This window comes from Armigeres subalbatus, chromosome 3, assembly GCF_024139115.2.
Source record: "Armigeres subalbatus isolate Guangzhou_Male chromosome 3, GZ_Asu_2, whole genome shotgun sequence".
NCBI lineage: Eukaryota > Metazoa > Arthropoda > Insecta > Diptera > Culicidae > Armigeres > Armigeres subalbatus.
The window spans coordinates 242,969,321-242,984,944 of record NC_085141.1 but is presented as its reverse complement, the minus strand read 5'-3'; the positions used below and the strand labels follow the sequence as shown (position 1 = coordinate 242,984,944).

General features: G+C 40.9%; 1 protein-coding gene and 1 long non-coding RNA gene across 3 annotated transcripts; one reads left to right on the top strand and one right to left on the bottom strand.

Annotated features, from left to right (window-relative positions):
• Nucleotides 1–1,188: 1,188 nt before the first annotated feature.
• Nucleotides 1,189–1,983, top strand: LOC134222373 (uncharacterized protein K02A2.6-like). Its single transcript, XM_062701530.1, has one exon. The coding sequence runs from the start codon at nt 1,189–1,191 to the stop codon at nt 1,981–1,983; it is 795 nt and encodes a 264-aa protein (XP_062557514.1).
• Nucleotides 1,984–6,044: 4,061 nt separating this feature from the next.
• LOC134227423 (uncharacterized) lies at nt 6,045–14,025 on the bottom strand. 2 transcript variants are annotated; one of them, XR_009983672.1, is made up of 4 exons: nt 13,761–14,025; nt 13,087–13,266; nt 12,781–12,981; nt 6,045–6,153 (listed from the first exon to the last, which is right to left on the bottom strand). It is a non-coding gene; the product is annotated as an uncharacterized LOC134227423 (long non-coding RNA). The 2 variants fall into 2 exon arrangements; XR_009983673.1 differs by lacking the exon at nt 13,761–14,025 and adding an exon at nt 13,562–13,750.
• Between the last annotated feature and the right edge of the window lie 1,599 nt (nt 14,026–15,624).

Genomic DNA, 15,624 nt, shown 5'->3' with positions numbered 1-15,624 from the left:
TGTGCCCCCGAAATATTCCAGCGTGAGATGTCCCGCATTATTGCTTGTATAGACAATGTAATAGTCTATATTGACGACATTCTCATTTTCGCTGACACCTTGGATGAGCTGCGACAGACTGTTGACAAAGTTCTGCAGATACTACGGGAAAACAACCTAACACTGAATCCAAAGAAGTGTGAATACGATAAGAGCAGCATCAAGTTCCTAGGCCACCTGTTGGACGGTGACGGTTTCCACGTTGAAGAAGAAAAAATTAAAAGCGTTCGTAACTTCCGCGAGCCAACCACCATTTCCGAGCTAAGAAGTTTCTTAGGCCTCGCATCTTTCATTAGTCCGCACATAAGGAATTTTGCAGAATTATCGCGGCCAATGTGGGCAATCGTGACCGCGAAAACATGAACGTGGGGTCTAGAACAAAAAGAAGCATTCGAGAAAATTAAACAGCACATACTTCAATGTACAACCACCTTAGGCTTTTTCTCGGACACGGACAAAACCGTTTTGTACACTGACGCCTCACCTAGTGCTTTAGGAGCCCTGCTTGTTCAAGAAAGTGTAAGTTGTAACCCTAGGATTATAAGGTTTTGCTTCCAAAGCCCTCACAGCAACCGAGCGCAGATACGCTCAGAACCAACGCGAGGCGCTGGGCGCAGTTTGGGGAGTCGAGCACTTCTCCTATTTCCTTTTGGGGAGGCACTTCACTCTCCGAACGGACGCTCAAGGAGTTGCGTTTATCCTTAACCGGTCGCGGGAGGAATCAAAGCGAGCTTTAACTCGGGCAGATGGCTGGGCACTAAGATTGAGTCCCTATAGTTACGACGTAGAATATGTACGTGGAATGGAAAACATCGCTGATCCATCGTCCAGACTCTATACTGGTGAAGATGAACCCTTCAACGACGATGTCAGTCCGTGGGAAATCGGCGTATTAAAAGCGAACTCAATTGAAATACTCACAGAGGAGGAGATTGCACACGCCACTTCACAAGACAATTCTCTTCAATTGGTAAAAGCGGCCTTAGAAAACGGACATTGGTCGAGCGTCGAAACCAGCTATCGCAAAGTTCAGGATGACTTATCAATTCGAGATGGCATAATTGTGAAAACTGGCTGTGCAGTTATACCATCGTCACTACGAGAGAAGGCCTTAAGAGTCGCGCATGAAGGACATCCGTCTTTGGCAAAATGAAGAGCATAATCAGACAACGAGTTTGGTGGCCTGGCCTTGCACTGAGCGTACAGGAGTGGATTGGTTCTTGCGAAACTTGTTTGACGAATGGGAAGCCAGAGCGACCTACTCCGATGCAACGAATATTCGCACCGAAGGTTGTATGGGAGACGATCGCAATAGACTTTAACGGGCCTTATGCCGTTCTAGGAGGTATTTCGATTCTTGTGGTGGTTGATTACCGATCAAGGTATCTATTCGCGAAGTCCGTTAAGTCCACCAGCTTCGACTGCACCAAGAAAGTTCTCGAGGAGATATTCGAGAAGGAGGGTTACCCGAAAATGATTAAATCGGACAACGGGCCTCCATTTAACGGATCCGAATATAAGGAATACTGCAAACTGCGAGGAATTACGACGATCTTTTCTACGCCACTATTCCCTCAACAAAATGGGCTGGTGGAAAGCAGTATGAAAACTATTAATAAAGCAATGTCTGCGGCAATTTCTAATAAAACTAACTACATAATCGAATTACGCGAAGCTGTAAACGCACACAACGCAGCCATGCATAGCGTAACTCAGTATCCACCGGAAGAAATTATGCAGGGAAGGAAAATTAGACGCGGATTGCCTCTAATGAATCACGAGAAAATTGTAGTTAACGATGCACTGTTAGACGAAAGAGACCGGAAAGCAAAACTGGATGGGAAAAATAGAGAGGATATTCGTCGCGGTGCACGAAAGTGTCGCGTAACTGCCGGAGATACAGTTATCGTCCAGCGCCAAGTCCGTAGCAAACACAGCAAATAGTTTTGAAAATTCAACGACGTGTAAAATTGCAGCAAGGCCCAACAAACGAATAAACACTCGATGCTCAATTTAATTTGATTGAATTTTACAACCGAGTACGGTTTAAATTTATTTCGATTTAAAAGAACAGTAAGATCTATTGAATGTTACGTTTATTTGCATGCTCCAAATATGTGCATGAAAATACATTTAAATTCACAACATATTTTTATCTGTGAAGGGCAGTCTCGATTTTCTCCAACAAGATACACAGTCGCCAATGAAAACAACGGGAGCTTATTTTTTCACAACGCGGACGGCCAGTCACTTAAACGCCACATCACCCAAACTAGAAGAGTCACGCACTATCCAAACATCAAAACTAGCGAGGGTGATGAACATGAACGCTATCGGAATGCGGACAGCGATATTCCAATCAGGAAAGAACATCCGGATAACCGCAAAGGAGATCGGGTGAAAAGAATTCCAGCCTATTTGGAACACTACGTCCGATCCGTTGAGCAGTGAAGGAGTTTACGCAGCAACCAACAAATGCACAGGATCGATATAATACTAGACCTGAAATATAAATAGTTTTCAATTAGAAAAGTTAATAATGTGGAAGAAATTCTTTTTATTCACCTGCAGTGCTGCAAAGTGTCACCGTACAAGTCACGCAAAGCGTGACAATAACAAAATCCAGGTCATGTGTCAAGTACTCAATTGTGATGCTCAATGTGGATCTCACATGCTTGGTGTAACGATCACCATGAAAGTGACATTTTAGCAACTAGCGCTTGGTCACTCACCATGTCTTCACTTCTTCTGCCTGTGATCACCAGCATGAATGATAGGAAAACTTTCCTGATGTTGTGGTTGTCATATCCATGTCATCTTGACTATCGTGATGATCACTTGACCTATGCGGTGTTTGGTTCTGAAATTAACGCTCGACAGCAATGGAATAATCCACTTAGCGGAATTAATGGATTTTTGCTGTGATAAAAATGCATGAAGCCAAAATAGAATTTTTGGGAACATTTAAGTGTTCTTATTGTTTATATTGACTTTTTGTGCAATATTTTAAGAGGTGCTATTAAAAGAAAAGTACATACATAGTTTTTCCAAATTTGATCCAGACTATCTTTTGAAAAGTCCAAATTTTTTATTGATTTTTTCAAATGGATACAATTAAAAAACGACGGATCCTACAAAAAATGTTGTATGGGTGACTATCGCAAAATCAGTCAAAGTTTCTAATAAAGATATCGAAAACAATTCAAATTGAGCCCTACACTGAAAAAAAAACAGTTTCAACAGTTTCAAAAATTAAAACTCGATTTGCGATAAAACGCTTTTTTTGATTTGTATGAAATTGTGTCTCAAGATAGGTGATTATGTTCCCTACCAACCGTCCATACATCGCAAGCTTGACACTTTTAAGGGAAAAAAGTTTTTCTAACAAAAAATTTTTCTTGTCGGAATTGATTTTTTTTTCTCAGTGTCAAGGAGTGCCAGTGGATTTAACATATACATACATATATTTAAATATTCCTGTACAGTCAAGCAGAGTACAATATTTAGGTCGTAACTAATCGCAACGGATAAAAATACACTGAAAATAATTTCGACAAGAAAAAGTTTTTGTTAGAAAAACTTTTTCCTTCCTTCCAAAGTGCCCAGCTTGCGATGTATGGACGGTTGGTAGGAACATAATCACCTATCTTGAGACACAATTTCATACAAATCAAAAAAGCGTTTTTTCGCAAATCGAGTTTTAATTTTTGAAACTGTTGAAACTGATTTTTTCAGTGTAGGGCTCAATCTGAATTGTTTCCGATATCTTTATTAGAAACTTTGACTGATTTTGCGATAGTCACCCATATAACATTTTTTCCATTTGAAAAAATCAATAAAAATTTGGCCTTTTTCAAAAGATAGTCTGGATCAAATTGGTAAAAACTTAGTTAGAGCCATTCACAAATACGGCCCATACAAATTTCAGAACCCTCCCATACAAAATACGTTACGAGAGGGTGGGTGGGGGCTTTCAGCCCCCAGGTCCATTTTAGCGTTATGTAATTTGTGAATGAACCCTTAATTTAACTATTGATTTATCCAATTTATCAATTAAAAACGACGTATGGCCATATAGTCTGCGTCACTGGGCCAAAACCAACGAAGCTGTCATATGTCAGCTCCGGACAGATAGAAGAAAGAAAAAAACGACGTCGCGTCAGTCCAATCAAACGACAACAAAATCAATCAATAACGGTGCTTACCTGCACTTTTGACAGCTGACCGACCTGATGCTCTTTATGGCTCTCAGCTTGTGGTTGTCAATCTGGGTGTCACGCTTACCGAAGGTACTCACGTGTCAGCTTCTACATGTCACGATGCGCTTGCAGTGATTGTCAGTAAAGAACATCGTTTAAAAGCGTGGTGGTTTTTGTTTTCATATCTGATCATCTGGTGATGGTCACGACATTTTGCAAGACTGATCACCTGTTTTTAACTCTCAACAATCAAAAAAGGTTTGTAATAAACTATCAAAAAACTACCGATGTTTTGTTTATCTTCCCATTTTCGTTTATCCCGATTTTGACAGCTCATTACATTACACCGTCATCAAAGGGTTCATATTAATACACCGAAAACAGCAAGGCGCACAGACCTAGTGCAAGTAGTCTACCGCGGTATAACCGAAAATTGGGTTGTTTATCACATGTATAAAAATACTTATTGATTTTCTCTTATTTATAGAATATGTTTATGCTATTAGTCAATTAATTCAACAAATAACGTATAGGAAATAGGTGAAAGAGCTAGTATTTGTACTAGTACTTCAGGTGGTCAACTCATGCTGGCTATTTTTACATATACGTTAGCGCCTGGATACGGCAGTGGCGGGTAGGAAACCAACTACTACACTGCCAAAAATATCTATATAAGATATATGTATCGCCGTTATAGATTTTTGCAATAGCTCCACCCTAATATAATCGATATAGAACCACACATAAATTAAATAATTGCTAATTCGAGACCACACATAAAGTTTATTTGGATATATGTTTTATTAGTAGTTCGCGTGGACAATGGTTATGTGTGCGCTGATATACATCATAAGCTAAATCTATGGATTTTTGCCAATAAATATGTGTGGATTTTTGGTAGTGTATGTGTGATTCATTGATAAAGTAATTAATAATAACAACCATATTATTATGGTGAAATCAAAAAGGTGCTAACATTTTTTTTGGAGAAGAGAGAAGATGTGTGGCATATAATAGCACAAGTGTGAATAGGCCTTTAATAGAGTATACAGGTTACATCAGGTTACAGCGTTATGTGTATATATTATAGTGTTATCCCCCGTTCGCCGTTAGCTGGATTGTAAGGCGCCGTTGAACGGGTCCCTTAACGCAACACACATTCATCAGAGGCATTCAGGCAACCGGCACTTTTCCCGCATCGCTCACCGAGGCAAGTTGTGTCTGCTCGCGAGTCGTTAGAACCTTCCGCCACGTAAACCCGACCACACACCATCAGTTTCTTGTTGGCAGCTCGGAAAATCGCACTTGAAATAGCTGGTCACTACAGAGGTCTCTGGGAAAACTTCCAGGCCTTCACGAAACAGTTGACATTAGACAGTATTTAGGAAGTGAATCTGTGACTTAACTGGTTCGGCTTCTAATTGTATTCGGAGGGGTTTTGATAGTCCAAAAAAGAGTGAAAATAACGATTGTTTGAAAAACAAGTCGGCAATTATTTAAATAATATCGGAGCACATTTGTTCATGCGTGTGTGATTGCAGACTTTGTCAATAAAACACAAAAAGAAAAGTGGTTTATTCCCGATTTCTTAAACTAGGATTTTTTTTAAATTATTAGAATATACAATTTTTCATTTTTTTTAACGTGCAAAACCGTTCAACATAAAACTAGGTAGTTCTTTTCTAATTTTTCAATTTTTTTTTAACGTGCAAACCGTTCAGCATTTAACTAGGTAGTATTTTCAATTATCCAATTTGCATTATGGAGTTAGCCCCTTTGCAGGTGCAGTACCACTCGCTGGATGCTGCACACCTCGCGGATGATGAACTTCATCATGAATTACTCATTCATAACATCGACATGAGAGATGAGTCGCGCAGCAAGCTGGAACGAAAATTGAGAACGAAGATGAAGGCTGAAAGAGAGAATAAAGAATGCATAAAGTACAAATACGACGATATTGACTCGATGAATGAACTAACTGAATGCGATGCGAAGCTACAGACAGTGAAAGTGGTGTTAGAGGGTAGAAAAGTGCTGAAAGCACCAGAAAGAAAGTTTAAATCTAAATTGCTACACGTACTGTTTAGAATGCAGCGATTGAAATCACGTGTGGATTCCGAAGAAGAGTTGAACAGCATAGCAATGATAGCAGGAGAATGTATTAGATTAGTGAACACGTTTTACTCTATTACTTCGCCAATAACAGCAGTGAGAGAGGCTGAGATGAAAATTTTAAATGATACACGCTTAAAGTCAAGTACACATCGCATGAATAATTTTCACACATCACGGCGACACCTTGACCGACTCTCACAATGATTGAAAATTTTGTGTGAAACACGACCAGTCGCTGTGTACTGTCTCACATACGCGTGGTATGTGTAAGTGAGTTTGCCTCGAACTGTCAAAGTTCCTTCGGGTCGCTATGATTGCGAACGTGTGCAGAATGCACCGCAAGGATTCGTACTTTTTCGGTTGTTTTTCCTTTTGCTTCGATGGCGAAACAACAAAATGTGCGAATACAATCATCGCACTGTGTTTTGTTGATCGAAACGATTGGAGAAACCTCCGAATAAGTATGGAAAAGTTGGTTGCTTTTAACATCAATTTGAAATCATACAATTCAGGTTAGGTCCGGATTCCGACTGCTCTCTCGCTGTGTGAAATACACTCATTGAAAATCGTCGGCCATCGGTTACACAAAAGTGAGTAACATGGTAGTTACTCATGATATGAGTTGTTCCAGGAGAGGCCCGTTTTGTGTGAACGGAACACAAAAATATGTAATTCATTTTAAGCGTGTAGTTTGAAACAAATTCGTGAGCAATCAGATAAGCAAACTTTAGGAAAGGAGTCAGTTACGGTAGAAAACGCGAATGAGGATACCAACAAAAACACCGAAAATACCCAGATACGCGAAGATAGGCAGACTACTGAAGTTGCAGGCGCGGTAGGATTTACGGTTGAAACAAACGATAAGGAAAAAATGGAAGAGCTTTCGCAGGAAAATGTAAAACTGAAGGAAATTGTGAATCAGCTGATTCAGCGGATTCAAGCTTTGGAAACTCCGGCAGTTCCAAAGCCTCGCGAGATAGAACAAGCCAAGCAAAGCTCTAGTACGCCAATGGAAAGACGGTCGGTTCAAAATGAGAATGTTGTAGAAGAGAAAACTAATAATGAGCATGATTTTTATGAATGGGTAAAAACAAAATATGCACGCTTAAAGTCAAGTACACATCGCATAAATAATTTTCACACATCACGGCGACGCCTTGTCCGACTCTCACAATGATTGAAAATTTGGTGTGAAACACGAGCAGTCGCTGTGTACTGTCTCACATACGCATGATATGTGTAAGTGAGTTTGCCTCGAACTGTCAAAGTTCCTTCGGGTCGCTATGATTGCGAACGTGTGCATAATGTACCGCAAGGATTCAAACTTTTTCGGAGGTTTTTCCTTTTGCTTCGATGGCGAAACAACAAAATGTGCGAATACAATCATCGCACTTTGTTTTGTTGATCGAAACGATTGGAGAAGCCTCCGAACAAGTATGGAAAAGTTGGTTTCCTTTAACATTATTTTGAAATCATACAATTCAGGTTAGGTCCGGTTACCGACTGAAAAATGAGTAACATGGTAGTTACTCGTAATATGAGTTGTTCCAGGAGAGGCCCGTTTTGTGTGAACGGAACACAAAAATATGTAATTCATTTTAAGCGTGTGGTTCGATGGAGAGTATATCTGAGAGAAGCAGGCATTCTCAATCCATCAATTTAGATGTTAATGAGAACGCACATCCGAGAGAAGTAGAAAGGCCAAGAAACAATCGATTACCAGTCCATAAATGGTCGGTTAGGTACGATGGAATGGACAACGGGAGAAAACTTAACGAATTCCTAAAAGAATTGGAATTTAACGCGCGGTCGGAAGGTTTCTCGGATGCGGAACTGTTTGTTTCTGCGCATCATCTTTTTACGCGTAAAGCTAGGTCGTGGTTTATGGAGGTCAACGGTAATAACGAATTGCGAACATGGGCTAGTCTAGTTAAAGAATTGAAGAGTGAGTTCCTACCTGTTGATATCGATTACCAATACGAACGCTTAGCCAATGCGCGAAGACAAGGTCCGCGGGAGAAATTTCAGGACTACTATCTAGATATGGTTCGAATCTTTCGTAGTATGTCCAGACAGTGGGATGATGACAGGAAATTTGACGTCTTGTTCCGAAACACCAGGATCGATTGTAGAACAACAATGTTAGCTGCAAACGTGTCTACCATTCCTAGAATGAGAGAGTTTGGTAAAAAGTTTGACTCTATCAACTGGCAAATGTACGCTAGAAAAGACATTCGATTTGAACGGCCTAAAACAGAAATAGAAGAAGTTAATCAATCACAGTACAGAGGACGAAATGAGTCAGATAATAGGTTCCAATCTAATTACAAAGGAGGGTACCAAGGACGGAATTACAACCATAATTACAAGAAAACAGGCAACCAATATAAGGGGCCCTCCTTAGCCGTGCGGTAAGATGCGCGGCTACAAAGCAAGACCATGCTGAGGGTGGCTGGGTTCGATTCCCGGTGCCGGTCTAGGCAATTTTCGGATTGGAAATTGTCTCGACTTCCCTGGGCATAAAAGTATCATCGTGTTAGCCTAATGATATACGAATGCAAAAATGGTAACCTGGCTTAGAAACCTCGCAGTTAATAACTGTGGAAGTGCTTAATGAACACTAAGCTGCGAGGCGGCTCTGTCCCAGATGTAATGCCAATAAGAAGAAGAAGGCAACCAATATGAACCCACAAAATATAGAAAAGAAGAAGTTAGTATTCAGCAGAAATTTCAACCCAAACCTAAATCAACTCCGGTAAATTTTCAACCGCAAGAAAGAAGGCAGGATGAACAAAAACCCAGTTCCAGCGGAACTAGCGCGTTACAAAGGATTGTTAAGGCATACACTCCTATCAAGCGTGGTTTATGTTTAAATTGCCATGATGATGGACATAGTTTTCAGGAATGTCCTGCGGAAAGACACGATTTTTGCGAAAAATGTGGATTTCCCGGTTTTCCCACACACCAATGCCTGTCATTCAAAACTTGAAAAAGACTGGTCAGTGAGGCAGAACAGTCTTTTAAATTCGGAAAGTCCTCAGTCTAAATTGTCAAATGATCCAACTGCTATTCTACGTCAGTTAGGCTATTCTAGGATGGATGGCATTCCCGAAAAGCAAGACGAGATTGCCACTTTGCTTGTCAAACTAAGTGGAGACGCCAGGCCATTTACAAGAATAGATATGATGGGAATTGAGCTAATTGGTCTCCTTGACAGTGGAGCTGCACGGACTGTTCTAGGGATAGGTGCGAAGAGAATTATAAAACAATTAAATCTTAAAATGGAACCCACTTCGGTCACTCTGCAGACAGCCTCTGGAGATGACTTAGAAGTCCTTGGATGTGCTTATATACCAATCACATTCAATGGTACTACAAAAATCTTGCCGGTAATAATTGCTCCGAGACTTAACCGTCGGTGTGTACTTGGGTACGACTTTTGGCAAAAGTTTGGCAAAGTTTGACCAACAATCCAGGATCTACCAATTGATGCACTAGACGACGGTGTACAAAATGAGTTGGATATTGAGGAAGAATTAACAGACAGTCAAAAGGAGGAATTAGAAAAGGTTAAAAAGGAGTTTCTAGTAGCGATACCAGGCGAACACACGATAGAGATGAAAGAAGAGTTTGAGAAGGCAGATCCAATCAGGAAGAATCCGTATCCCTGGAGTCCAGAGATCCAACGGAAGATACATCTGGCGTTGGACAACATGATTCGTGACGGTATTGTAGAGGAATCAGATTCTGACTGGGCGCTACCTGTGGTTCCAGTCAAGAAAAGAGATAGCGAAGACGTTAGGCTGTGCTTAGATGCCAGAAAATTGAATGAACGCACAAAAAGGGACGCGTACCCATTGCCACATCAGAACAGAATACTGAGCCAATTGGGAAGAGTTAGGTTTCTTACTACCATTGACCTATCCCAGGCCTTTTTACAAATTCCTTTGTGTCGTGGGTCAAGAAGGTACACAGCATTCTCAATCCCAGGTAGAGGGCTATTCCAATTCACTCGGCTACCGTTTGGATTGGTAAATAGTCCTGCTACGCTGAGCAAATTGATGGATCGTGTGCTGAGCCACGGTGCGCTCGAACCTGCAATATTCGTGTATTTGGACGATATTGTACACGCTTAAAGTCAAGTATACATCGCATGAATAGTTTTCACACATTACGGTGACGCCTTGGCCAACTCTCACTCTGAGTGAAAATTTGTGTGAAACACGAGCAGTCGCTGTGTAATGTCTCACATGTGCATGATATGTGTAAGTGAGTTTGCCTCGAACTGTCAAAGTCCCTTCGGGCCGCTATGATGGCGAACGGGTGCAAAATGTGAGGCAAGAAATCGTACTTTTTCGGAGGTTTTTCTTTTTGCTTTGATGGCGAAACAAAAAAAGTGCGAATACAAGCATCGCACTTTATTTTGTTAATCGAAACGATTGGAGAAGCCTCTGAATAAGTATGGAAAAGTTGGCTTACTTTACCATCAATTTGAAAACATACAATTGAGGCTAGGTTCGACTTTCGACTGCTCTCTCGCTGTGTAAAATGAACTCACCTAAAATCATCGGCTATCGGTTACACAAAAATGAGTAACATCCTAATTACTCATAATATGAGTTGTTCCAGGAGAGGCCCGTTTTGTGTGAACGGAACACAAAAATATGTAAGTCATTTTAAGCGTGTAATAATGAGCCAAACATTCGAAGAGCACATACAAAAACTGAGAGACCTAGCGAAGCGTTTGAGGGAAGCCAATCTGTGCATTAATTTACAAAAATCAAAATTTTGCTGCCAAGAATTGCCGTACCTTGGGTACATTTTGTCCCAAGAAGGATTGCGGCCTAATCCAGATCGCGTTCAAGCGATCCTAGATATCAGGTTCCTAAATCGGTAAGACAGCTTCGTCGATTCCTCGGTATGATAAATTATTACCGTAGGTTCATCGCAAACTACAGCGAAATCACGGCACCTCTCACTGACTTATTGAAAAATAAGCCAAAGAGGGTGCAATGGAACGCGGCAGCCGAAAATGCATTTCAGGTCATCAAGGAGAAACTTATCTCGGCTCCTGTGATGACCAACCCAAATTTTATGCTCCCTTTTACACGCTTAAAGTCAAGTACACATCGCATGAATAGTTTTCACACATTACGGCGACGCCTTGGCCAACTCTCACTATGAGTGAAAATTTTGTGTGAAACACGAGCATTCGCTGTGTAATGTCTCACATGTGCATGATATGTGTAAGTGAGTTTGCCTCGAACTGTCAAAGTCCCTTCGGGTCGCTATGATGGCGAACGGGTGCAGAATGTGAGGCAAGAAATCGTACTTTTTCGGAGGTTTTTCTTTTTGCTTTGATGGCGAAACAAAAAAAGTGCGAATACAAGCATCGCACTTTGTTTTGTTAATCGAAACGATTGGAGAAGCCTCTGAATAAGTATGGAAAAGTTGGCTTACTTTACCATCAATTTGAAAACATACAATTGAGGTTAGGTTCGACTTTCGACTGCTCTCTCGCTGTGTAAAATGAACTCACCTAAAATCATCGGCTATCGGTTACACAAAAATGAGTAACATCCTAATTACTCATAATATGAGTTGTTCCAGGAGAGGCCTGTTTGTGTGAACGGAACACAAAATATGTAAGTCATTTTAAGCGTGTAGCTCACCACTCCGAGAAGCTCAAAGGAGCTGAACTAAACTACCATGCGGCAGAAAAGGAGGGACTAGCTGCACTGCGCTGCATAGAAAAGTTCCGGGGTTATATAGAGGGAACCAAATTCACCTTGGTGACGGATTCTTCTGCCCTCACTTTCATTACACGCTTAAAATGACTTACATATTTTTGTGTTCCGTTCACACAAAACGGGCCTCTCCTGGAACAACTCATATTATGAGTAATTAGGATGTTACTCATTTTTGTGTAACCGATAGCCGATGATTTTAGGTGAGTTCATTTTACACAGCGAGAGAGCAGTCGAAAGTCGAACCTAACCTCAATTGTATGTTTTCAAATTGATGGTAAAGTAAGCCAACTTTTCCATACTTATTCAGAGGCTTCTCCAATCGTTTCGATTAACAAAACAAAGTGCGATGCTTGTATTCGCACTTTTTTGTTTCGCCATCAAAGCAAAAAGAAAAACCTCCGAAAGAGTACGATTTCTGCTCACATTCTGCACCCGTTCGCCATCATAGCGACCCGAAGGGACTTTGACAGTTCGAGGCAAACTCACTTACACATATCATGCACATGTGAGACATTACACAGCGACTGCTCGTGTTTCACACAAAATTTTCACTCATAGTGAGAGTTGGCCAAGGCGTCGCCGTAATGTGTGAAAACTATTCATGCGATGTGTACTTGACTTTAAGCGTGTAGATACAAAAAGACGTTACGATCTCCGACATAAACGTTACTCACCGAAGTTTGACGTGGGTCAACGAGTCTTCAAGCGGAGCTTCCGCCAATCGTCGGCAGGCAATCAGTTTAATGCCAAGCTTGGACCGCAATACTCGCCTTGCGTCATCCTGCGCAAAATTGGCACCAGTTCGTATGAGGTAGGAGATTCACAGGGGAAATCATTGGGCGTTTTCTCCGCCGCCGATTTAAAAGCTTAGGTACCTAAAACGAATGAAAGTTAAAGCTCTAATCGTCGATAATTTTGGATAGGGAACGAGGAAGAGATTTTGATAAAAATCATCTCGAAATACTCAGCCTTCTTGTCACCTGCCAGAAGTCGACAGACAGTCGAATCCCGGGTAGTAGAAGTAAATATGTACGTAGATGTCGTCAGTTAAGATGTCCAGTGTACGATCATAATTAGTTGCAACGTTGCTAAATAGTAATCAGTAGTATTTTCGTCATAGTCATTTAGTCGTCGTAATTGTCGAAATGCATGTTTTTTTTCTGTAAATTTAGAAAGTTTGTTAATTTGCATGTTTTAACAGTAGTTCAGGTCTTGTTTTAAAGTGTTCATTCATAAACGATAGTTGATCTCGTATGCAATATTGCAAACAAGTTTTCGGTTGTAATGAAATTGAAGTGAAAATGAAACGGAGTGTAGGAGATTATAGATAGAGATGGCGTGTGAGTCAACTGAGTAGAGTCAGAGTCAAGGTCAAGATTACTTTGTGAAATAGATCACATTTTGTCGCAGCGTCACTGTAGCACAAAAACAATAGTAATCACTATTCATACCCACCATTCAATACCACGTGGTGCACCATAGAATAGCTACGGATGAGCTTCTAGCAAGAAATCAATTATGATCAACTAGCGAAAAACCAAAACCAATGGATAGATCAATTGGCCAATATAGATTAATCAACTACCCACGATATTAAGGTTTTTCGTAGCCGGCAGATCATAAAAATTTCGTGCTAAAACCACATCGTACTTACCACATGATAACAGCATATTGTCCGTTCCACATTGAACATCTTTTTGACAGTTTTGACAGAACCGAATCACGCACACAAGAGTAAATGATAACGTTATCTCGAAGAACGTACTAGAATAAAGTCCGACAACACAGATGAAATAATTCATTATACATTTTGTTTGAATTTATTATTATACAATGCTCCAATTTATTTATTATTAGTATTTATTACATTTTAATTTTTATGCATGTTGTATTAAAGTTTTTTTTTAAAGGTGTTTTCCAAGCAATCGGTGAATAATTGGTAAAAATTGCACAGAGGTTACCAGGTTTAAAACATAGGAATTTGTACGCAGGAGACCGGAGTCACAGACGGTGATGGTCAGTAATAACAAATGTTTATGAAACTGAGTTGAGTTGATAATTTCAACAATGATAACTTATGACCCCGTAACTCAATTGCAATAATGCCCAAATTCACACAATTTTTACTGTTATTTGTTCTATTTTAATCTAGTACGTCATGGGCGAAAAGTTTCAAAGTCTACAGTCAAAGAAGTTAATACTGTCTCTATGTTGGTTTTTCGTGTTGTGCAGGTTCAGAGGTACGTGTGATCAGTGAAAGCTAGTGAGGTTTGCAGATAAAAAAATATTCACTTTGTAAATATTTTTTTACCCGAGCTGGGGGAGAGAAGTGTAATTCCTGGTAAGTATACCTCGAGCAACACAGAGACTCCCTGAATCAAACGGCATCAGGGTCGGCACGCTCACCTCAAGAAACTCGCGGACAGGTAATTCTCGCACTCCAAATAGGAAAACCACAGTATTTTAACAGGACACACTTTATTCGGCTTCTCTTTTCTAACCTCTTTCCCTTCTAATCTCTCCTTCCCACTTCCTTATTCACTAATCTAACCTTACTTCGGGGCCCCTACTTCCTTCCACAGTTCCACCACACCTTCCCTTCCTTTCCTGCTTCCTGTTCTTCAATGGCGGCTAATCCAGGAACGCCGGCGACTAGCGATGGCGTCCCACTGTCTTTCGGGGTGGCTTGGGCGTCCGTTGTAGTTTCCGGGACGGAGGCGCGCACTCTCGACCTGCCAATATGGTGACGGATTGGCCTTCGGCGGATACGATGCCGGTATTGGTCGAAGCGGTACACCACGGCTTTCTTCGGGACTCTAAATCCAAAACGGCGGCCTTCTGGTTTTTGTCCAAAAAAACGGCGGGGTTCTGGTAATTGGAGGAATAATGCGTTCAGGTTTTGCTACTACGAGGTAACTACCGGTTACCTGATGTCCACTGCACCGACTTCTATTCCACTGTCCACTTTCTCTTTCACTATGTAACACTTTCGAAATGCTAGCTCCTAGTTTTCCAACTCAAACTATCTTGGTCGACGACTTTTTCGTTAGTGAAGAGTTCTGTGCACAGGGAGACGGTAATACAATACCATCGTCCCTCGGGCAGTGACCTCATTTCCAACCAAATGGCCACATTACGCCACCCCTTCATGGCCGTCCAAAGGGCTTTTCCTTGGTCCTCTGGTGGTGGGACACTGTACTTCAGTGGGTGGTTGGCTACGTAGGGTGGTGCTAGAGCTCAATTTAAGGTCTAGCCTACTACAGGGAGCTGACTGGGAAAAACCTACACTGAGACACGAGTATTACCTGCATTTACAACATTTATTCCACGAAATACACTACACTAAACACGGATTTCTCGGTAACACTCTCGACATAACCTAACCAACACTTACATAGGAGTGATTTGATACAATCTTGAATTCAAAACAAAACAATTCAAAGCATCTCTCTATTAATGCTCAAGCGATAATAATTATAAATATTTGAAATTGGAAATTACACAACTATTATGCCAAA

What these genes read in the sequence shown, in the direction of transcription:
- LOC134222373 (XM_062701530.1), top strand. Translation starts at nt 1,189, where the DNA reads ATGAAGAGCATAATCAGACAACGAGTTTGGTGGCCTGGCCTTGCACTG.